This window comes from Narcine bancroftii, chromosome 5, assembly GCF_036971445.1.
Source record: "Narcine bancroftii isolate sNarBan1 chromosome 5, sNarBan1.hap1, whole genome shotgun sequence".
In the NCBI taxonomy this organism is placed as follows: domain Eukaryota; kingdom Metazoa; phylum Chordata; class Chondrichthyes; order Torpediniformes; family Narcinidae; genus Narcine; species Narcine bancroftii.
Window position 1 is genome coordinate 39,891,541 of NC_091473.1, and position 25,727 is coordinate 39,917,267.

A 25,727-nucleotide genomic window follows, 5' to 3' on the forward strand; every position below is an offset into this window, starting at 1 on the left:
TCTGTAGATTACTGAACATTATTCCCCTTTGAACATAATTCCAGAATATGTAGTTTCTTTAGATGTTGAAAAGGCTTTTAACAGACTGGAGTGGAAATATTTATTTGAAACATTAAGGAGATTTAATTTTGGTATGGGATTTATATCATGGATTAAATTGATTTATAGTATTAATAATAAAAAAAAATCCTCCTTATTTAGGCTGCTCCCCTTAGCTTCTTGATAGTTGATCTAGCTTTAGGACCTCTGACAATAGCCCTTAGAGACACTCATGAGGTTTCTTTGTAGGCAGATGACCTATTAGTTTATATTTCAGATCCTGATAGACCTATCCCAGCTATGTTATCTGTGTTTTCTTAATTCAGCTCTTTCTCTGGATACAAATTAAAGCTTCATAAAAGTGAACTTTTTCCAATTAATACACTCAAGTTCCATGAAAGATTAATGGAGTTAATTTCACATATTTAGGGGTTAAAATTACTTAACGATTTAAAGATTTATGTAAACTCAATTTTTCTCCTCTATTCGAGTATGTGAGATTGTCTTTTTTTAGATGGTCTCCTTTACCATTAACAGGTCATATTAATACAGTTAAAATGATAGTATTATCCAGGTTTTTATATCTATTTCAAGTTATTCCAGTTTTCATCTCAAAGTCTTTTTTTATATAATACTGACTCAAAAGTTTGTTCCTTTATTTGGAAGAACAAGAACTCTAGAATTAGTAAATTTCATTGATAAAAATTGAAAAATGATGGAGGTATGGCCCTACCTAATTTTAGATGTTACTATTCGTTATCTAACTTTTTGGATTTTTTATTCTGACAAATTGGTCCATCCATTATGGACAGATTATGAATTGAAATCTATACAGCAGTATTCAGTGGCCTCTTTACTGGGTACCTCTCTTCCATGGATTTCCAAAATCAATAAGGATATATCGAGTCCAATACTCAAACATATATTGTGAATCTGGATCCAATTTAGCAAAATTTTTAATTTTAAAAACTTTGTTTTATCTAGTGCTCTCTCATAATTACTTTTTTTGACCATCAATACTTGATCAATCATTCTCTATATGGAAAACCAAAGATATTATTCCTTTTGGAAATTTATATAAGGAAGGCTGTTTAATTTCTTTTGAACAGCTGGCAAGTAAATATGACTTACCAAATACTTATTTTTTTTAGATATTTACAGATTAGAAATGTCTTAAATACCATAATACCAGACTTTCCATTTGTACATACACCAGATCTAGTTGGTGATATTTTTCAATTGAATCCTTCTCAGAAAGGATTAAGTGGAATTATATATGATAAATTATTGAAATTAGATCCAGTACTTCACGGTAAGATTAAAAAGGCTTGGGAATTGGAACTTGCAAGATCATTATTAGAGGATCTATGAGACAAGATTTTTAAACTGGTGAATACATCTTCAATATGTTCCCGACATTTATTAATCGTGTTTACATCCCCAAAAATGAGATACCTTGTATCTTTTCTAATATTAACCCTACTTGTGACAGATGAAAATCTGATATTGCTACATATGTTTTGTTCTTGTCCATCCTTAGAAATCTATTGGAAATAATTTTTTAATGTCTTTTCAACTATATTTCAGATGGGGCTATGTCCCAATCCATTAACTGCTCTTTTTGGGGTTATTGAACCAGGCATAGGGATTTTTTCTGAACCTGCACAATGGGTTGTGACCTTCTCTACATTGTGGACTAGAAGAGCCATCTTATTCAAATGGAAAGACTCTGGACCTCCAACAGTGTTTCAATGGTTCTCTCATATTATGTCCTGTTTAAGTTTAGAAAAAATTAGATATCATGTATTTGATTCATCGGTGAAATTTGAAGATACATGATGACCTTTTGTGTCTTATTTTCCTTTGATGTAAATGTAAATGTGATTAGATGTACTCACTCTTCCAGAAGAGATATAGTCTTACCTTTGTTTTTGGATTCACAGTATGAATCAAAAGTTCCAAATTACATGTAATCCTCAGGATAAGCTGCTCAGATGTTTTGTTTTGGTTCATTTTCCTTTGTTTCAATGGAGAAGGTTAGGTGGGTTTTTATATTTGTGTGTGTGTGTGTGTGTGTGTGTGTGTGTGTGTGTGTGTGTGTGTGTGTGTGTGTGTGTGTGTGTAAAAATATTTTTGATGGGTTTTCTGGTGCAGTGGAGGGTGGGGCCATTTATACTGTTTGAAGTTTTATCTTGATATATATATTATATACACTTACAGAGATGATATTGTATGTTTAGATTTCTTAGATTTTCTTTATTGTACTGTATTTATTATAAAAAATAATTAAAAAGATTGAAAAAGAAAGAATGTACAAACTTCTTCCAGACAGTGTCAAATTCAAACCTGGGTCATTACCACTGTAATATCATATCGTGCTATTTACTACACTAACCATGTCACACCTGCATTTGCTTGTAGTAAATATTTCCATGAACATTAACACCAGTTAGTGTTTTGAAGAAGTCCTGTCTGAGTTCTTCATTCACACATACTTATTATTCCAACTTTCTCTAAACAGAGGTTGAATGGCAAACTCTAAGACCTTGGGTGAGATGCAGCAGAAGTGACAATGCTTGAAAGAGGATTGTACTTTTATTGAGCAAATGGAAAAATAAATTTTAATGACATAATATGTCTGCAGAGTATAAATTAACAACTCAAAGTTCCATGGGGAAGAAATCTTTTAAAACATGCAACTTCCTTACAATATTAATGAGGAATATATCAATGCTTTTGTAGAATGTCTATGCATCTTCAATAGATACAGTGCCCTCCATAATGTTTGGGACAAAGACTTTCTTTCCATTATTTGTCCCTGTCCTCCACAGTTTTAAATTTGCAATTAAACAATTCACACATGATGAAAGTGCACATTCCAGACTTTATTCAAGGGTATTTGTATACATTTTAGTTTGTGTAGAAATTACAGCACTTTTTACACCTCGTTCCCCCATTTCAGGGCACCATAATGTTTGGGACATTTGGATTCACAGGTGTCTGTGAGTAATCAGGTATATTTAATTGCTTTATTGGTGCAGGTATAAGAGAACTGGACTTGTTTTTAAGTTTTTGATCACCTTTGGAGTCTGCAGTTGCCATTTCTCAACATGAGGACCAGAGTTGTGTTAATGAAAGTCAAAGAAGCCATTATGATGGTTAAGAATAAAAATAAAATGGTAGGAGATATAACTCAAACCATAGGATTACCAACATCAACTGTTTGGAATATCACCAAGAAGAAAGTATATACTGATAATCTTAGTAATCGCAACTTAAAAATCGGCTAAGGAAATCTCCACTGTTGATGACAGAAGAATTCTCATCGCAATGAAGAAAAATCCCCAAATGCCTGTCCGACAGATCAGAAACACTCTTCAGAAGCCAGGTGTGGGTGTGTTAATAACTACTGTCTGCAGAAGACTTCATGAACAGAAATACAAAGGCTACACTACGAGATGCAAACCTCTAGTTAGCCACAGAAACAAGATGGCCAGATTACAGTTTACCAAAAAGTATTTAAAAAAGCCTGCAGAATTCTGAAAAAAAGGTCTTGTTGACAGATGAGACCAAGATTAACTTGTATAAGAGTGATGGCAAGAGCAAAGTGTGGAGGTGTAAAGGAACTGCCCAAGAATCAAAGCATACCACCTCATCTGTGAAAAATAGTGGTGGGGGGACTTGGGCATGTACGGCTGCCTCAGGTACTGGTGCACTTATCTTAATAGATTATGTAATAGCTGATGGCAGTAGAAGAATTAATTCTGAGCTTTATAGAAATATCTTTTCTGTTCAAGTTTGAGCAAATGCCTCCAAACTCATTGGACAGTGCTTCATCCTACAGCAAGACAATTATCCCAAACAAACAACTAAAGCAACAAAGGAGTTTTCAAAGCTAAAAACTAGATAAGTCACATATCTGTACTTGGATAATGTTACCAACAGTTGCCATAACCAGGAGGAACACAATGCGAACCTGCAGAAGTTCCTGGCCATCACTAAAGCCCTGAACTTTACAACCAGTAAAAGTGTGTGTTCTGCACCATGCATCTGGCAATACTGGGGTACTGTACTGTACTACTGGGAAACCAGGGTTATATGTGGACAGAATGGGGTGGAGCTGGGAGGCAGGGCAAGCCATCAGCACAAGATCCTACCAATGATTCCCAGTTCACTGAAGGTATGTAGTGGAGCATGGCATCATTACCCCTGACCCTGAGCACAGGTACCCCTTTCTGGAACTTCCACAGTCCCAAAACCTCAAGGCCTTGAAAAGGTACCTGGAGTTCTTCTCTTATTATTCCCAATGGATCCCCAATTATGCAGAAAAGACCCACTCCCTGGTGAAAACCACCACGCTTCACCCATCAGCAGAGAGCATAAGGCTTTTGAAGGCATTAAGGATGAGATTGCCAAGGCAGTGATGGACACCAGTGATGAATCTATCCCTTTCCAACTGGAGAGTGATGCCTCCGATTTCACTCTGGCTGCCACGAACGTAGGGACTTGGCCATCGAGAAGGAGGCACAAGCTATAGTGGAGGCTGTACACCACTGGAGGTACTATCTGGCCAGGAGGCCATTCACCCTGCTGAAGGATCAAAGAACTGTCACATTTATGTTTAAAAATAAACAGTGGGGGAGGATTAAAAATGACAAGATCATGAGGTGGAGAACTGTCCAGTCCAGCTACAATTATGAGATCTTGTAACAGCCTGGGAAGCTCAATGAGCCACCTGATCCCCTGTTCCAGGGAACCTGCACCAGGGCACAGATAGATCTCCTCCAAACCCTTCACAATAGTCTCTGCCACCCCAAAGTCACCAGAAGATCAGGGAGCTGACCTGTAATTGCTCGGTCTGTGTGAAGTGCAAGCTGCACTTCTACCGGCTAGAGAAAGCTCAGGTGATCAAGGCCACTCGCCCATTTGAATATCTCAATATGGACTTCTTCCATTCATGAATCAGAATGTATATTTCCTGAATATCGTGGATGAGTACTCATGTTTCCCATTCGCCATTCCCTTCCCAGATATGACCACACACCTATGGTCATTAAAGCCCTCCACAACCTCTTCACCTTGTTTGAATACCCCAGTTACGTTCACAGTGACCAGGGGTTCTCATTCATGAGTGAGGAGTTGCGTCAATATTTCCTGTCCAAGGGGATAGCCACAAGCAGAACCACCAGCTACAACTCCTGTGGGAATGGGCAGGTGGAAAGGGAGAACGGCACAATCTGGAGGGCAGTCCTCCTGGCCCTCAAGTTGAAAAGGAAGCCCATCTCCCAGTGGCAAGAGGTCCTTCCGGAGGCACTATACGCCACCATGTCCCTACTCTATATGGTAACAAGTGCCACCCCACATGAGAAACTGTTCTCCTTCCCTAGGTTTGTGGCATCGGGAATCACGCTGCCAGTCTGCCTGACGACCCCAGGGCTGGTGCTTCTTCACAGACACATTAGGACCCACAAGGCAGACCCCCTGGTGTGCACCTGCTGCATGTGAACCTGTGAATTATTAAAACTGCACAACTGGTAATGATGGACACTGTCCCGCTTCACCCTGCCGACCTTTTTCTAAAATGAAAAGGGTGGATGTGGTGGAACATGGTGCAGGTGTGACTTCACTCGACTGTACAGGCTGGCCCGCCTCCGACCCTGTAACTCCATTGGAAAGTTATGCACTTTGTAGAAGAAATAGACAGACAGACTATTATTTAGTTGGGGAGAAAATTCAAAATTCCGAGGTGCAAATTCGGGAGTCCTCATACAGGATACCATAAAGGTTAACCTCCAAGTTGATTCGGTGGTGAAGGAAGCGAATGTAATGTTAGCATTTATTTCTAGAGAAATTGCTGGGAGTCTGAGTAATGAAAAGATTTCAGCCCTTAAGCTTCCAGAAAGTACAATTGCAAACATTTTTTAATTGTGAATCATTACGGATAGTGCTTTGTATTTATAGTCAATGGTACAGTTCCTGATCCCCTTCCTTGAGAAAGATTGTGGGAAATTGTGCTCGTATTACATGGCATTGCCTCAGGACCATCTGAAGATATAAAACTGCTTCTCAAATGCTCAATCTCATTGGAAATTATTAGGTGTCAGTTCAAGATATGACAGCGCACACTGAAAATCAATAGACTAAGTTCTCGTGGGAGCAGAAAGGATCTTTTGCTCATTGTGCTAAGGAATGAATAGCTTCCTTTTCTCAGAAGGTTTGACCTAGGTCCAAATTCAAACCAACTTCAAAAAGTATCTAAGAGAATCTCTGCATTCTTATTGTCTCCACTCAGAGTATTTTATTTTACACTTCACAGAGGCAAACTGAATTGCAGCGTAGAATATCAAAAAGAAAACACAAAAAAAAGCATATTTTGACATTAACTCTGCTGTGCTACATAAAACTTACTAAGTCTGATCCTAATCCTCTCAAATACTTTTTGTTCTTTTTAAATCCAACATTTTTTTTTACTTCACATTCTCTATTCCCATGCAGGATTTACACATCGTATATTTCAGCGTATAAGCTGAGTCATGAAACCCTCAAAAATCACTCAAAAAATGGGGGTCAACTTATACACCAGATATACTATGGAGACCTTAAATTCAAGTCAAAAATTATTTGACGCTGATTCATTGTATAAGTTGACTCTGGAAGCCCTGATTCTGCATATTAATCAACCCTGGAAGCACCTCCTCACTGTCACTGCTCCCTGACACCTCCCCTCTGCTGGGCGCTGCCATCACCCACCCAGACATTCTACAGTTGTAGAGCCTGAGGTCCCCCCTCCTGCTTGGTAAGCCAAGGTCGTTGCTTCTGCCATATAGGTCAAGGTTGTCGCTTCTGCCACGTAGTCTGAGGTTCCTGCTACCGCCGGGAGAATGATGTCGCCGCTCCTGCCCGGTAGACCAAGGTTTTTTTTAAACTTTTTTTTACTTACTTAATTTACAGCTTTGTTACTTGGTGATTGGGGTGCTGTAACAAATTTTGGGCTATTGTTGGGAGGCCTGGACAGCTCAAAAATGGGGAGTCGACTTATATGCCCAATATACCATAAAACTATTAAATGATGCTGAAAAAAAGGGTGGATCAACCTAAATGCTAGTCGACTTATACACCAAAATATAAGGAATATTTGAAATTTTAGGATGGAGAAGGATTTAGCTGATCTCCTGCCTTAACCTAAGTGGAAACTCTAGGAAAAAAGTGTGTGACCTCTGCAAAGTTTATATTGAACTCATGCTAAAGTTACCACAGGAAATTTAACCTAACAGTCATTGGTCTAAGAGATGGCTTGTCAAAGAGGTCATTGTTGTCATGGCCATCCCTCAAGGTCGAGGATGACAGACTTAGTTCCATTGATCTATTTATGGGGTCTCAAGTGGCTTATGAGCCCAATCTTGGCTTTGAAAGATCTTCTGCATTCAGGACAGGGCTTTGGATGTTGCTGCCTCTCTTTCCATTTACTTCTCTTTTTTTCTAGTTCTGCACATTTATTGGCTTTGAAAGTAGCTGTTCCTTCTTGGGTGATGGTTTGCCAGAGTTTCCTGTCCTTGGCATTGGTTTCCCAATTATTGATGTCAATGTTACATTTCTTCATGTAGGATTTTAAGTCTTCTTTGAATCTTTTCTGTTATCCACCTCTTTTGTCTTCTTTAAGGTGGAAGTCGAAGATTTGTTTTGTCAGACATTCGTCTTCTACAAAGAGGTATAGTAGCACAATCATTGTTACAGAGATTGGGGTTGGTGAGTTTATATTTCATCTTTGCAGTCTGGGAATTGAAATTCAATTTATTAAATAAAGGGTGTTTAATGCTGATTAGAAAACCATCAGTTTATCATGAGAGCATATCTGATTCACTAAAGTACTTTGCAGAAGTAAATTTACTTGGACTGGCATATATTTAACTCCATGGTCACCAATGCAATTGATACTTATTTTTCACTGAAATAATCAAGCAAATTACCCTGTTTGTGGACAATTAGAGATGGACAATAAACAGATTTTTGTGTGTTGTGGGAATCATGAGATGGGTACAAGAAAGTGACACAAATGGTCAGCCATGATCTGATTGAATGGTGGAGCAGGCATGTGGGACTTCTTTATTCGGATCGTGTTTTTGTTTCTATCTAAATACCAGCCTTATCAGATCCTGTGAACAAACTAAAACACATGATAATTCATGAAAATTTCTTACAAATAAATGTCTTATGAAAAGCCTATAATTAGAATTTAACTAATGGTAACCAAACTGCCAAAAATTTAGCCTTTGAATCAAGTTGATTGACTCTTGAAGTTACTGAAATATGTGTTCTTTCAGCCTTAATTTTCTTTTTAAAAATTTAGACATACAGATCATTTCAGCCCACAACCCATTCCGCCAAATTACACCCAGTTGACCTACAACCCCCAGTAAGTTTTGAACAGTGGAAGGAAACCCATGCAGACACAGAGAGAGCGGTCCTGATCGCTGACGCTGCACTAATCGCTAGGCCAACCATGCCACCCTGCTATTTTCTATTATTTTACCCACCATTGTGTTTGTTCATTTGTAAAGTGTTTATCTGTATTAGGATTTACCCCTTGCTTTTAGACATGTGAACTATATCTTCTTGCTTCTGTGCCAATGGAACTTTTCTTGTTTTCTTTGCTAAAAAAAAACAAATTTTGGCTGTACCCTCTCTTCACAGCCCTGAAAATTATTCTCTCTCAAATATTAATGTTATTTTGAAAAGCATTGATTGATTCTATTTCCAAAATCCTATGGCAATGTGTTTTGGACCATGGTGCTCTCTCCATAGGAAAGATTCTCAACACATCTCCCTTGTATCTTTTGCCCCAAATCATCAAGAGAGAACTGGCACAAATATAGCTGGCAGATTGACATTGGGCTTAATGTTAAAGACGTTCAGCTTCTCCCACCCCATTGGAACAACTCTTCATTCTCTCCTTTGCCATCAGAATAGAAAGTAATAAATACAGTAAAACCCCTGGTATCTGTCACCTTTTACCAGTTGCGAATTAACCACTAAGGGGCATCTATTTTAAACCGTATTTTTTACCTATTTATTTTCCACAATTTGTTTGCCAGTTGCTTGAATTTTGGATAACAGTGATTTTACTGTGTTCATAATACCTCTAGAGGTCAAAATTAAACTTCTGTCATGTCATTTCAGCTCCTTTCTTTCAGAATTGATGACCTGGGGACATTTCCTCCTGGTATTCCTGGTATTCAGTGCAAAAAAAAAACCCATTAAATCATTAATCTGAGAGGGAGGAGCGAAAGAGATGACCCACAGGACTGTGACCACTGAGGTGGACCAGTGAGGGGGCTCTGCGGTGGGCCACTGGCGACTTGAGGCGAGAAATCCACGGAAGCTGCAGGCTGTTGGAGACTGCTGTAGGGAGACTTGTGCCGGGCTGAGGACTGCTGGAGATTGGCTCGAACTGGCCAGTGGGGTACCAGGTATCAGGACCAGGATGTGAGAAGGTGCCAAGGGCGCTGACCATGTTGGAGGTTCAGATCTGGAGCTCCGGTTGCCAGTGGTTTGGACTGGGCTCTGGACTGTGGAGGCTACAGGAGTGCTGGAGGTTTGGACTGGACTCTGAGTGGCTGCGAAAGTGCTGAAGGCAAATCAACGGAGACTTGGTGACTCTTGGGGGACTCCCTTTCGCTTCACTTTCTCTGACTGTTAGAAATGTAAGGAGGTGCCTAGGCAATTTCTGCCAGTGGTGAATCTGTCTGCCTTGCAGCAGGCAAAAGGGAATTTCATATAATAGGACACTGTTTTATTACTATGACAATAACTTGAATATGATGAACCTTGAATCATATATTATGATCATATTTTATCTTTATTATTATTATACATCATTATGTATGCACAGCATTCATTGACCCTAATAAAAACAAGATTTCATTTGAGTCAAACAAAACTACTTGTGGTAGAAAATATGACAGTCAGAGTTGGCATCGAAACAAATCTAATCGGAAGGGCATTAGGGTAACAGTGTGGGTGAGGCATAAACTGCCATTCGAGAAGTCAATCTATGATATAAATGCTTGATAATAAGTTTTCTGTCCAGTTCCAATTTAAAAACATGTTGCAAAGTCTCTCTCTTTCACACACACAGACCCCCACACTACACAAAGTGTAGCCTATGTGCAAACCACTTCCTTCTCTCTCTCTCTCTCTCTCTCACACTGCACCGTGCGCATCATTAGAACATCATTGGAAATAGAATATATACTCCACTCTTACCTAATAAAGTCCATATCATTTGACATTATAGTGTTATGAGTCAACAGACCTCCATGTTCAAACCCTGTTTTATTAGTATCCTTCCTCACTTACAAGCATGAGAAGAAAAACATTAAAATTAAAATTATGACCTGACATTGAATTGAGGAAACAATGCTAAAAACTGTAAATATTTCTACAGTAATAAATGTCTTGGTTTTGTACTTTCCATTTCAGATTTGCTGTAGAACATTATTAATTGGATGAAAAATGTTGCTGTATAAGAATGTACACGGTGTTTTTAAACTTGGAACATTGCCCAACAAGAACAAATGTATTCATTATCCACAATGTAATCATGAATGTCCCGCCCTCTATTATTCATTTTTTTCAGTCAGCATCACACAAAAAAGTTCTATGGATGCTCGCTGCCACCTCAAATCACCACAGTTTAACATTAAAAGATTTGAATCCACACACCATGAAACAGGTAGAAGGCAAGATTTGCAAAATGCCACTTATGTTTCAGTTCTTTGTGCAGAGAATTATTGCAAATAGCAGCCCTTACCTTTTTAACATAACTATTAAAGGTTTTCAGGAAGACTTTAGCAACAAGAAGTCCAATGCCCACTATCAATAAGATAATAGAAAGGATACCAAGTGTGTATGTCATCCCAGACCGGATACCCACTATGAGGCAGGACTGTTCCTTGGAACTTCCACTTCCAACAGATGAAGGTTGCTGCTTTATGTACTGTATTTTCCCCCAGAGCAGATTGTCTGACAACCCTGAAATCCTTGCTCACACGCTAACACTGCAATTGTTACCCATTTCTGTGCTTGCGCGTGGCAACCGGGGTGTGCGCACTGACAGCTCGAAGAGAAAGAAAGAGGCAATGCCCCTTGAGAGAACAAATGTCAATTAACATGAGAGGTGGCCTCATCAGAAATATGCAATTGTTCTCTTGGAGGATTTTAATTTTCTAGTAGATTGTCTTGTGTTTTTCTTTATTTTTCCACATCTCTAATTTGCATGTGACAACTTTAGTGGTGCTCTTCGACATAGATTAATCTGCGGGTGAGAGAGGGACGCAATCACTCATTTGGGGGGCATGGCCCACAGATGCCCCCCCATGATGCCGACTCTGATGACCGTATTCACTTCAACAATGAATATTGCATTTACCTTGAATTAGGAGATCTTTCTAAATACTTCCTCTCCTTGGAGATAACCTCCCATGAGTGCTGCCTGAACAAAAGCTGTTTGATGAAGACTCTGTTTATCCTTGCGATATGTAACAGTAAACTGCAATGCAGTGGAACAATTTATATAATTCAACAAATTACCTGGAGCAAAGGCTAAAGGTTTTTTCAACATTCTTCTTCCAACAAATCAAAAACTTAGGGCTGTCATTATCTATGTGTTATGGTCAGTCTTACGATGGAGCAAGCACCATGTTGAGTGAAATATCTGGTCTCCAAACAAAGATTAGGGAAATTACTCCAAATGCACTCTTTACACATTGCTATGCACATAATTTAAATTTGGTTCTAATTGATGGAGTAAGCTCCAATATTTAAACCAAGTTGTTTTTTTTGGAAGTCTAGAAAGTGTCTATACCTTTTTTCTGGCAGTTTACCTCATCTATCAGTACCAAAAGAAGAACAACGCAATCATATCAAATCTTTTGCACTGACTCTAAAGAAATTTTGTGATAATAAATGGATGTCCAGAAAGTCAGCAATGGGGAGGGGGGGGGGGGAGGTCTCACAGAATTTACCGACACTAGTAGTTTGTCTGCAAAGAATTCTGGATGGGGAGACTTAAAAAAAACTGTACTCCTAAACAGCTCGCTGAGGCAAAGGGTATACTGGGAACACTCAGTACATACAAATTCTTAGTTGTTCTTATATTCTGGAGTAAAGTGCTAGACAAGGCTTTCAATTCATCCATATACAGAAAAGTAGTCTAGATCTAGTAATGGCTTCTCATTTGATTCAGCTTTTAGAAAAAGATATGAAAAACAAGCAAAGTGAAGACATTGCAGAGGATGAAGGAATATTTGATGTCTGGAAGAAATTCATAATTGATTCCTACTTAGTATCCTTAGATTTTGTTATAAATAGCACAAGTAAAAGATTTGAGCATTTTAAAAATGTGGCTTCAAGACTTAGTGGTTTAGATCGAAAGCATTTTGACCACGCAGAGAATGTGAACAAATTAGAATTTTTAGCAGACACATGCTCAGACATCTTCGACAGTCAAACTGAAATCGTACAAGGGTTTCTTTCATTCAAAGACACACAAAGAGATAATGAGCACTAGCTAGCAGGGAGGCAAATTCAAGTGTTGAGAAACTGACCATCAACTATGTACTAAAATTCATGATCACCAATGACTCCATTTATCCTAACCTGTCCACATTGCAATACATTTTTCTGTCCTGACCAATAACTAGCATGGTGTCAGAATGATGCTTTAGCTGGCTCACACACATAAAGTCCTACCTTCGTTCTACAATGGGCAAGGATAGATTGTCTGGGTGAGCTTTGGTCTCCATTGAAAGACCGTTGTCTACTGAGGTAGATTATAATAAAATAATAGATAACTTTGCTAGAATAAAGACTGGTCGAAAGAGGCTGTTGTAGTTGCTTCATATATTTTTCATATTGCTTAATTTTGTATTCATTTTATGTTTAAAATGTAAAATAATTAAATAACATGTTTTTATTATGTTTTGATTTTAAATACAAATAACAATGATTTACTTCCTTTAAAACTGTATCTTCCTTAAGTTCCCTATGTTTTGATGTTAAATACAAAATAAAAATGTATAATGAATTTTAAATTATTTGGCACGCATAGTAGACATGGCACCACCACCACCCCCACCCCCCTGCCACATCCTCTCCTCCCCAGTCCGAACCTGCCAAAAATTCAGTGCCACCCACCATTCAACCACTGACTCATCATCGTGTATGTGTCATGGCTAATGTTCCCTCTAATTTTTAGTTGTCTGTGTGCACAAAAATCTTACATTGTGCAAATGTAAACTTGAATTTGTTTCAAGATCATTCATGGCTAATAAAACTGTATTGGGATGTTTTCATATAAAACAAGTGAGTGCCTTCTACAAAGTAAGGTATTTAGTTAAGATTTTATTCTGTACTTTGAACGACGTTATTTTAGGTACATTATTTTGCGTGTACTTTAATTTCCTTTGTGTGCTGGTTGCAAAACATGTGTGCACATGCACAAGTGCGCAGCTTTGAGGGAACCTGGTCATGGCACTATTTTTATGTGCTTGCTCCCTCTAACATTAGAACCTGCCTATGCCGCTGACTGTGGACACTGCAGTTACTGAACTTACACTTTTGCAGCCACAGTTCTTTCCTCAGCGACAGTCTCAAGAATTCCAATGAAAGGTCATTGACACTCAATATTATTCTGCTTCTCTCACCAAATGCTGCCAAACCTATTGAGCATTTTAGCATTTTCACAGTTCATGCACCCTGGCCACTTACATGTCCTCCTTTCTATTGCAATTTGGATCTTTTATAACCATCCTTCAATTCTAAACATTTCCTGAATTCTTCTTTCCTTGCCTTGGCTCCCTTCTCATCGATTTAACCACCTAAAGTCAAAGATGGGTTCCAGAGACTGTTCATTGAGATTGCTGTCACACATAAATGTATCTTTCTCTGCCCTCCCAAGAATATTACCTAGACCTCCGGCTGCAATCACTCTTCCTCCAACGTGGCCCACAGAAAAATCTGCACGTTTCTCTCTCATCCTTGTGGAACGGGACTGTTTCAACCAATTTCCTAAAAATAAAAGGGAAACATCTATTAGAGAGGAGAAATTGCAAATGTTGAGGATACCCCATCACTGAAAGGTTGCTGTGAACATTATTTGAAGATTGAATGTTTTTATCTGATACTATATGACTGCAATTTCTATCAAGGGTAAATTAAAAGCAAATTATCATTGGAACTTCATTTGCTTATTAATATTAATCAAATTAAATGTAGGTTCATCTTCAAATTATTTTTCTTATCCATTGGGATACATTAATATTCTTCTTGGCTAAGTCAGACTTGAACTGACTTGCAAATCATTTCCCTGGGGATTTCCTTTTTTAAATATGTCAATTACTCTGACCTCTCAGTCTAGTCTTTTTAATGAAAGAAATTAACCACTGCTCCTTTGGTGCTTAAGGACATTAACTTTCCTAAAATAAGGTAACAATACATTATCCTTTTTATTTGTCCTCCAGATAGTTCTCAGAGGGATTTTATCATTCATAACCTGAGAGAAGAACAAAGAACACAAGAAATAGGGCAATAGAAGGTGATTCAGCACATCGAGCCTGCTCCGCCATTTAATAAGATCATTCCTGATCTGGCCGTAGACTCAGCTCCACTTAACTATTTTTCCCCTATAACCCTGCATTCCCCTACCATGGAAAACTCTATTATGAATTCCTGAAAGATATTAGCAAAGTAGCTGGAGGATCAAGAGTGAGGGTGATGAAAATCCTTAAGAGGAGCCTACCTACTTAAAGAACCATGTGTCAAATCCAATAGCAACAGACCAGGTGTGACAGAGTATGTAGGCATGTTTTGGGGTGATAAATTGGAAAAGGTTTGTTAGAGTAGGTTACATACAAACACTTTAAAACAGATCTTATTTGAAATACTGGAGCTCTGCTAATACTAGACAGAGCGGCCCCACAGCCTTTGCAAGAGCTTTGGAGAGTGCCCAATAGACTTCATTGATGAATTGTTGTTCACTAAAAGGCAACAGATGAAAGATCTTGTCGCAGCTGCAGATTGTCTATTGCTGTTCTAAGAGGGTTATGTGTTTTTGCAAGCAGAGAGAGTAACAGGCTTTCTCTGTGTTTGTGTGTGTGTGTGTGTGTGTGTGTGTGTGTGTGAGAGAGAGAGAGAGAGAGAGAGACACACACACACACACACACACACACACACACACACACACACACACACACACACACACATGACTTCTATAGTGTTACAGCCAGCAACAGCAGCTGGGACTGGAATAGGACAAGCTGGCAAGCTTGTGGAAAGTCGCATTTGGAAGATGGGTTCTGAGTTCTTGGTTCAGCCTGGTCAAAACCATTGTGGTTAAAGCAAGAGGAGAAGACTGACTGTCTAATGTTTCACTTGGAATAAGGAAACAAAAAGGAACTTTGTGGTGACCTGAAAGAAAGAAGTTATCATCTGGAGAACACTCAAGGGGGCAAGTTTCATCACTGAAGTGGCTGATGGAAGTAAATCAGTTGTGGATGTCCTGGAACAACAAATCTTTCTCTGAAAACCTACAAAAACTTTCCTGAGCGGTAACCATTTACCTTTCAAGCACCAAAGCCTGGTGAATTTCATAAATGTTAAATTCTGTGCACAGTATAAGAATTGCCTGCAATCAGTGAACTTGGAGGAATGACAACTGAGATTGGACTGTGAATCAAAGAACTTTTCTGAACTTACACACACATTATATACACGTGCGCTTAGAATTAGAAGGGGGTTAAGTTATGTTAAGTAAGTCAATAGTGATAAGTGAAAGTGTGATTCTGTTTTCATGTTTAAAAATAATTAAAAGCAACTTTTGTTTAAGTAACCATTTGTCTTGGTGAATATCTATTGCTGCTTGGTTTATGAGTCCCCTGGGCTTGTAACACTAGGTCAATCAAGTTCCCTTAAACTTATTCAAAAGCATAATATAAAAATAAAATATGTAGAAGTATCAACAAATTTTTTCTGTTTGAACAACTTTTAATATTATGTGGATGTCAGGAAACCTCCGTGTATCAGTGCTTTGTTGAGTGAATGATGTGGTAACAGATATCTGCTACAATGGCAGAATTTGGTTTGGCAGATTAAATTCCATTGCAATGTACAGGAAAATTTTGCTCTTCATGAAACAATTTCTGGCAGTTTAGCATTAATAACGTTTATATGTCTTAATGTGAATGGATAGATGCCCATAAAATGAAAGGGAATCAGAAGTTGATGATGATATTGAGAATCTATTGCAATATACCAGGAGTGGGCAAACCGTGGCTCGCGAGCCACATGTGGCTCTTTAACATGAATGTGCAGCTTGCAGATGTATTTTAGCTGTGTAATGTTAGTGGGCGTGGCTTGTGATTGCTTGATTGTGACATGTGTGGTTGTGTTGTGGGCACGGAATTAGCGGAGTGTAAGTGTAAACCAGGCCACCTGCGCATCTGAGCTCCTAACACCCCAGCCTCCCAGACTTCCGAACTCCTGGCACCCTGGCTTCCCTCCAGACTATTATTTAGTAGGAGAGAAAATTCAAACTTCCAAGGTGCAAAGGGATTTGGGAGTCCTCATGCAAGATACCCTAAAGGTTAACCTCCACGTGAAGAAGGTGAATGCAATGTTGGCATTCATTTCTAGAGGAATAGCATTCAAGAGCAGGGATGTAATGCTTTGACTCCATAGGGCACTGGTGAGACCTCACTTGGAGTACCGTGTACAGTTTGCGGTGTGTTATTTGAGAAAAGATGCTGGCGTTGGGGAGGGCTCTGAGAAGATTTACCAGAATGAAAGGGTTGGATTTGAGGAATGACTGTACAGAAGGATAAGGAGGGACCTGATAGAGGCATTTTGATTGCTGAAATGTCTGGACAGAGTAGATGTAGCAAGGATGTTTCCCAAGATAGAGGACTCTCGGACAAGAGGCCATAACTTCAGGCTAAAAGAGTGTCAATTTAAAACAGAGACCTGGAAAATTTTCTTTAGAAAGAGAGTCATGAATCTGTGGAAATACATTTGCTACAAAAGCAAGGTTTTTGGGTGTATTTAAGGCAGAGATGATCAAATATTTGATTAGTCAGGATACCAAGGGTTACAGGGAGAAGGAAGGGGAGTATGACTGAGTGGGAAGATGGATCAGCTCAAAATGGTGGAGCAGCCTCAATGGGCCAGTTGGCCTACTTCTGCTCCTATATCTTGCGATCTTGTGCTGACAGTCATTGAAGTAATGCATAGGGAAAATGTACTAAGGAATGGGTCTCATATGAATAGTGACACAACAGCAGCATAATATGTCATTAAATAACTCGAACAAGCCATTAACACGGTGAAATTGAACTTTTCATATTCCTTTTACAAATTCAACTTTTAAATAGAAAATTTAATGGGATTGTATGGTGCTGTTAGCTCGTGGGTGAATTCCTACAGAACTGCCAGTGCAAAAACTTCCTTGCATGCGCAGAGTAGCACGGAGATACAGAAAACACTGCAGGTTAAATGAGGGTGCGTCTGACCTCTTTCTTTGCACCTGGACTCACAATTAATTCAGGGACATCCTGCAATGTCTGAAGAGGGGTCAGATACAACTTGTATCTGTCGTCCCAGCTTTACATGAGCAATAAATAGTTGGTGCCTCTTACAGATTACCATTCACTTGAAAGGGGAACGAACTTTCAATAAAGATAACTAGCAGTAAGTTTTTATTTTATCTTCAATTTCATTATGAATATGGTTTAAGTAAACTTATTAATTTTATTACATTTTATTTAATCATTCAAATATTTTTCAATTGTGTCTATTCTCTCTGATCATCAGAAAGATATAGAAACAGTGTAAAGAACCATTACCAGATAAGCTGCCTCTAGGTTACTGGTCATGTTACTTAACCTTGTCATCTGGACTCAAAGCCATGCAGAGCTGTGAATCTCACAACAGTTGCTGCACAGGATGCTATGAAAAATAAAACCTTAAGAAAAAGGAGATGACCATCTGGCCCATCAAGACTGCTTCGCCACTGAATAAGATTATGGCTGATCTGACTGTGGATACAGTTCCATTTACTCATCTGTTGCTCATAACCCTTAAATCCTTGACCATTCAAAAATCTATCTATGTGCCTTAAATCCATTGGCCAGAGAATTCCACAGATTTACAACTTACGGAAAAAGTATAAAGTAATACGTCTGTGGAATTCTGTGCCCTAAATCTATTCTGAATCTTGGGCCTATGTCCCACCTGCCAGTGAAAACAACCTCCCTGCTTCTATCTTATCTATATTTTATAATTTTGATTCTCTAAGATCCACCCCCCCCCCCCCCCCACAACCTTCTGAATCCAATGATAGGGTCCAAGGTTACTCACTCTCTCCTCATAAGATACATTCTCATTCCTGAAATTAATCTGGTGAACTTTCTCTGCACCAACTTCAAAGCCAGTATATCCTTTCTCAAGTAAGGAGACCAGAATTACACACAGTACTACAGGTGTAGCCTCACCGGTACCCCGTTCAGTGGCAACAGAATCTTTCTGCTCTTAAATTCATTCCCTCTAGCAACAAAGGCCAACAACATCCCATTTGCCTTCTTGGTTACATGCTTCACCTGAAAACGTAACTTTTACTATTGATCTACAAGCATTTCTAAAATGTTGCGATTAGGTGCGACAGAGTATTTTGAGGTGGTTTGGGAGGAAAGACATGATTTCAAATATTTACTATATTTGACGGCATAAGACCCACAGGCATACAAGACCCCATCTCCCCAGGCACCTCCTTCCCCCACCATTTCAGCAGGGAATATTAAGAAACTTTTTTAGTGTATTTACAGGTAAGCATTTAATGTCACAGTATAGCAGGAAAAAAAACTTGGACAAAACATGCAAATAGGAGAACAGAAAAATTCTCTTTAATAATTATAAGAGAAAACAAAAGCAGCTTAGCTATAGAAACAAGCTAACAGTAGAGATAAAAGCCTTTTATATTTTATAGAAACAAGCTAACAGTAGAGATAAAAGCCTTCACAATAATTTCATTTCTTACATTTTCCCCAAGATTTCTTCACCCACTCACTCATCTGTGGAATGGTGAGACATTTCACTCTGTAGAAGAATGATTTTGATCTCACTTATATTTAACTTGTGTCTCAATGCTAAAGCTGCTGCTTTTAAAATTTAGAGACAGACAAGATGGCCGACAAACTTTTAGCGCATCATAATATGGCTGAAAACAGACAGCTGCAAATATGGCCCGCTGTGAAAAATGGCATCTAAAGTGCTTTACAAGGGCACATAAGAAGATGACTTACATAAGCATGGTTGAGATAAAATTAGCATAAGCATCATTGATGTTGTATTTCTCAAGGCAATGATAGACTTTAACACATTCTATTTTGCTTGTGAAAGGTAAATACCAAAACGCCAGGCATCGGGGTAGGAAAACTAATTTTTCATATAGAATGATGTAATATGTAAATTATGTGAAGGTTGTTTTGCCCCTTACTCATTTGAAATTGTATAAATATAGAAGCATACCTCTGTATTTTTGAAGTGAGAGCTGAGACTCTGGAAAGATGTCTGCTTGAGACATCTCCTGATAGTCCTCCTCACTTCCCGTATACGAGTTGGCAAAGAGTTAATAAAATCTGTATGCTTTGAAGAGATTTTTGCTGCATGTTTTACTTCACAGTCAGATTTCATTTCAGAGGTGCGGGCTGACTTCTACAACTCTTCCTGTTGTCTTCATAATCTGCTGCCATTTCCTGTGCAGTGGATGTTTTTATATGCATTGGCTTTTTTGTTTCTGCAAAGCCCTGATTCCCTTGTTCTTCCTCCAGTCTCCTGGCCTCATTAATTATCATTTTGGTAGAAATGCATTCCCCTGAATTCCTCTCACTCCTCCTCAAGTTCTAGCCAATGTGGAGCTGGACAACAAAGATTACATTTACCCTTTTCAGTCGTCTGTGCCTGTTGTTTTTGCTTTCTCCTTTCTCGTATCATTTTTGCTGTAGGAGGTTGTAATGCACGTCGAAAGAACCAGGGACTTGTTGATCCAAACCAAGGCTTTTATTAACTAAAAGACTGGAGCATATCACAAGTAGGCCGACCAGTCCAGAATGACCCGGTCTGGCTAGGAGCAATCCTTTAAGACCCGCCAGTAGGTGTGGCTACGCTGTCAGCCAATCACAGTCGTCCTACACTACCATCTGTACATATGTACATAGACACATTGGTGATAGAATCTGTACTACTGCCCCCAAAATCTCTCACTGCCGCTCTATTACCATGCCCCTTAGTATGGTTTACCACTTTTAATTTGTGTCTATCTTGAAAATAAAATCTTCCACTGCTATCACCATGCATCTGTATTTCCGTTGTTGCACTAAGATGCCCTTATTGTGATAAACACCAAATACACAAAATGGCAACGGCTTGTGAGCTTGACTAGGAGTTTTCAGTGTGCAACGAAAGATGGCAGAGATGCTTGTGAGCCACACGGTGACTGTGATCACTGTCGGTGTCACTCACCATTATCACCCTAATTTCGAGTTTCTTTTAAAAACTAAAAGAGGTTTCCATGTAAAAATAATTAGATATATGTGGCAGGTATGACATAAATAGACAGTAACATGCATACAAGCTCAGAAAGGGTTATTGCTTAACCTGTTAGAGTTGGATGCTACATGAAGATATTCATCTCAGAAGATCCAGCTTTAATTTTTACAGTAATTCCTTTTTTAATTAAAGTACCTGTAGTAATAATAATAATAATAGGATTAATAATGATATTGAAGTAAATAATATTAGAGTATTGTGGAGTACTGGTAGTCTACGACATCTGGGTAAACCAGATACCTCAACTTTGCATACAAGACCTGGGGATATTTTTTGAATCTTTTCTTTGGAAAAAAAAAAGTGGGTCTTGTATGCCATCAAATATGGCACTTTATTTAATTTTGTTTTGGCTTTGAAGCGGAATTAGATGCAATGGAATATTTCTTATCACAAAAAAACAAATTTTATGCAGATTAATATATAATATGCTTCTTTTATCAGTTGGTGAGACATTACACAATAAAATGGCAAAAAGATGAGTTGCAAACTTTAATGATGTGACTCAATTCTCATGGCAATAAATGTAATATTTTAAAGGTTGATGCTGGGTTAAAATCTGGAGTCTTGCAATCGTTCATGCCAAAGTACTTTTTAAATATACAGCTTGATTTTTGATGATATGAACACTGCAGGAATATCTGTCAGAATTATGTTCTAGTATCTCCTGAAAGTTAATGTGAGAAGAAAGACAGCACTTTTACTCCAATTGATTTCTGTCATCTTGACCGTTATTCATTTGGAAAGGTCACTGTGGAAATTGAATCACGGACAGAAAAGCACAGAAGAATCCATGCTCTGAGAACTATCTGCTGTTAACAGCTCCTTTTCAGACATAAAATCAATCACAAATGGAGGCACATGCAAAAGGAAGATGCATATTTAAGATTATTATTATTTGAAATTAAAATTCTTGGGTTAGACTTGCCTAATCATGAATGTACTGTTATGAGCTGTGCAGATTGGGAGTGATGTTCTTCTCAACTGGGACAATGGTTTCTGTCATTCATGGTGCAGCTTTTAGTAATAATAATTGGTATCTTTTTGAGGAAGGTACAACGATAAATGTGAGTAGATAAACAAAATAGCTGTATTTTATACGTGCTATTAAGTGATTAAGTAAATTAGTAAACAATAACCATCTATAACCCTGTCCGTGTGTAGTGATATGGATATTCTAATTCAAAGGGAAATGTATGTAACTTTATTTCTATGTTGGATTGCATATTCTAAAGTGAGAGCCTGAAGCCAAGCTTACACAGGTCGAGTGAAAGGTGGGAGTCGGGTTTGGGCACAACAATCCATGAGCAGTGCTGGTCAGACCTGTGTCTGGAACAGCATGACAGCAGTTATTAATGCCAGGTACAGGTTAGTGCAATACAATTTCCTGCATTGTACCTCATACCACAAGAATTACATAAATCTGAACTAGAAATCTCAGAAATGTGCTTTAGCTGTGGTGTGGTGTACAAAGGTGAGATCCTTCTCGGAGAACCGAAAATTACAAAGGTGAATTTTCCGCATGATCCGGAATTGTATGTTCTTGGAAACATTATGGATGTTTTAAACTGTCCAGATACCAAATTCAGTTTGTGAAGGTTGCCTTGTCGGTAGCCAGGAAGTGTAAAATGGTCATGTGGACATCCGACTCCCAATTAAATATTACACAATGGAATACTGAAATGCAGAGTTGCATTCCCCTGGAGAAAATCACGTACAATTTAAAGAGGAAATATGGCACATTTGTTAGGGTGTGGCAACCTTATCTGAAGTTTATTGGCTGGCAGATATGACTATCCCTCTTCCCAATAAGGATACTGAAACAATCCTTCCCAACAGAGAAATTATTAAGATTAAGGAAATGGGGTGTGGCGCAGATGAAGTGCTCTGTTAATCATTTTTTTCTTTTTATTCCTTTGGTTATTTGGTTACTTGGATGTTTTCTTTTTCTCTCTCTCATAGGGGTCGTTGACCCTCACCGGTATTTGTGTATTTCATATCTGTATAACTTATATAACTTTATTCTTAGTTGTATTGGGGCAAGGGGGTGGGAGGGAGATAAAAACAGACTCTTTGTAATACTGGTGTTGGAAGAGATTGTATTGTGCATTTGAATTTATATAACCCCATGAAAATAGAAAATAAAAAAGTTAAAAATAGGTTAGTGAACAAATAATAATTTCAACTACCTTGCATACCTAACATGGAGATTCATGAGACAACAACTTTGGTCAGGAATAGGACTAAAATATTCAAGCGTTGAACAATTCTTACCGCAGTCAAGTAAGGCTCCATGTTAAGAATGGAAATTATACAGCCCATATCAAACATTTATATGAATCCCCATATGAATTTATCATAGTTATTAAAGGATTAGACACTCCTCTACAAACATGACAATTTGCAACTGATATTTAGCTTCCTGCTTTCTCGTTCCCCATTCTTCCTTTCACTACTGTATTTCTGCCTCTGTCTGGAAAACTTGAATGAAAACTATTAATCCACAATCAGTGAGCTTTCTTTCTTCATTGAACATCTGTAAAACACCTTCATTGTAATGAAAGCAATGTGGTATCAATGAAATTAGAAGTAGGAATACCACCTCTCGTGGACTGAAACATCTGTCCTTTTACAAAGCTGTATTTGTTCCAAGAATTTGTGTTTTATTCTTTGCCATTTAATCTATATTCAATGTCTTGAACTATTTTATTTCTGATTCCTGAAGCTCCCAGTTCTCAGATTTACTATTCTTATGGCACCAGTGAGAGCTTTTAATCTCGCCTTATTCTCGGTTAGCTTGGGGAAATATTAAATTTGTAAATGAGCGTAGTGAGGAGTTAAGCAAAATTAGATAGTCTAAAGCAGTGGTTCCCAACCTTTTTTATGCCCCGCACCCCTAAATAATTTTAATATGTTCTTGCACCCCTTAAAGTAATAATTTATTTAAGAATAAAGGTGAATTGACCAAAACAAATTTGTATAATAAATTTTTAATAATATATAAACAAAAATGAAACATAAGGAAAAGAAAAAATTAAAAGTTGCATAAACCTTGCAAAAAAATTAAATTTTCATCCATGCATGAAATTTCTTTAAAAAAATTAAAAAACTAATGTTCAAATGTTCATAAGCCAATTTGAATTTAATGACACTTTTGTCCTGTTTATTGCTTAAGAGTTTTTCAAAATGTGGCACTTTGTTGCTGATAGGAATCTGCACGTTTGCCTGTGCACCCAAGCGATTTCTAGATTTTGTCTTGATTGACAAAAGGGCCCTAAATCCAGATTCGCGTAAGTATGTCGTCACGAATGGGATGAGCACAGTTAAGAGCTTTTTCATGAAGTCTTGGAAACATGTCCATTGCCGAAAACCAATATTGTTCCAAAGTTTTGCTTTCAAACTGCCTTTCAAGAACATGATTTGTGTACAGTTCAATAAGATCTTCTTTCAGTTCTTCATCATCCAACATATTATCCAAATTTAAGGAGTATGTATTTATAAAAAAAACTGAAATGTTATCTCGCATCCCCTGGAATGCTATCTCGCACCCCTGGTTGGGAAACCCTGGTCTGAAGGGAAGCTGCCAAGAGGATTAGGGAGCGAGTCCTCATCTGTAGCTTAATGGTGATTTTGAAATGCAGCTTACAACTTCTGCATGACCTTGATTGGGACAAATGATGGAAGGAAAGACAGGCATGGAATCTTCATTAATGGTAAGGTGTTATGTATTCAAGGCAACAATATACATAAATTTTTCAAGCCAATTCACATTTTGGAGGCAAGTGTGGAGTGAGGTGATGAGAATCTGTTGAAATAGTTCAGAGATCTGTAGCTATGTGAAGGGGGTAGAGATGATCTGACTGCATATAAGACAAGAAAGGGCAGGGATGGTAATTGTTGCTTACTTGGAAGCAGAGACAAACACAAGGTAGCATCCGGAGATGCCAAGGCAGGCCTAGGGAAACTTTCAGTGTTATCTAAAAGGGAGAGCAGCAGAAACATGGGCAAGTTACATTTCAATTTAGACATACAGCACACAAACTGGCCATTTCAGCCCATGAGTCCATGCTGCCCAATTAACCGATAGAGATGACATTTTCCAATCTCTCGTATCTCCCAATTTCAAAATGTAATCTTCACAGAAACATAAACAACAATATTCTGATTTACTATCTTATTAATCCAATAAACCAAACTCTGTATTTGCAGATGTAAGTAGCTTTAATTTGGTGATATAAATGGATAAACATTTTACATAACTTTGCATTAATATTTTCATAACAATGGATAAACAAAGCCTTCGGTTATATTTAAAGATATAATGATATAAGACGATAATAAGAGATGATTATAGATGATTAAGATGAAATAAGATGAATTCAAAATTCCTTGGATTCTGGGCAGGTCCCGGCAGACTGGAAGACAGCAAATGTCACGCCACTTTTTAAGAAGGGATGTAGGCAGAAGACTGGAAATTATTGGCCAATTAGCTTGACGTCTGTAGTTGGAAAAATGTTTGAAGCCATCATTAAAGATGAAATAGTGAAACTTTTGGAACGTAATGGTTCAATCAGGCAGACGCAGCATGGTTTTAGAAAGGGAAGATCTTGTTTGACAAACTTGTTAGGATTCTTTGAGGATATAATGGGTGCGGTGGATAGAGGGGAACAGGTTGATGTTGTGTATTTGGATTTCCAGAAAGCGTTTGATAAGGTGCCACACAAGAAACTTATCAGTAAGTTACAGGAAAGTGGAGTCCGGGGAAGTATATTGGCACGGATCGAAAATTGGTTGTCTGACAGGAGGCAGAGAGTCGGGATAAGTGGGAGTTTTTCAGGTTGGCAGAGAGTGGTAAGTGGGGTGCCACAGGGGTTGGTGCTAGGCCCACAACTTTCATCATTTACATTGATGACTTGGAGGAGGGGACAAAATGTGGTGTAGCCAAGTTTGCGAATGACACCAAACTGAGTGGAAGAGCAAATTGTAATGAGGATGTGGAGAGTCTGCAGAGGGATATAGTTAAGCTGGATGAGTGG

The 25,727-nt window shown here is 38.3% G+C and overlaps 1 protein-coding gene across 5 annotated transcripts in view; it reads right to left on the minus strand.

Annotated features, from left to right (window-relative positions):
* Positions 1–25,727, minus strand: part of klhdc8b (kelch domain containing 8B) — a 133,526-nt gene that overhangs the window by 6,481 nt on the left and 101,318 nt on the right. For 4 of the 5 annotated variants that reach the window (XM_069937171.1, XM_069937173.1, XM_069937172.1 and 1 more), the window contains one exon: positions 14,005–14,106. In XM_069937171.1, coding sequence (XP_069793272.1) covers positions 14,005–14,106 — 102 coding nt within the window. Of the gene's footprint in view, positions 1–10,305; positions 11,354–14,004; positions 14,107–25,727 lie in introns of those variants that run through there. The other variant, XM_069937175.1, reaches the window with a different exon arrangement.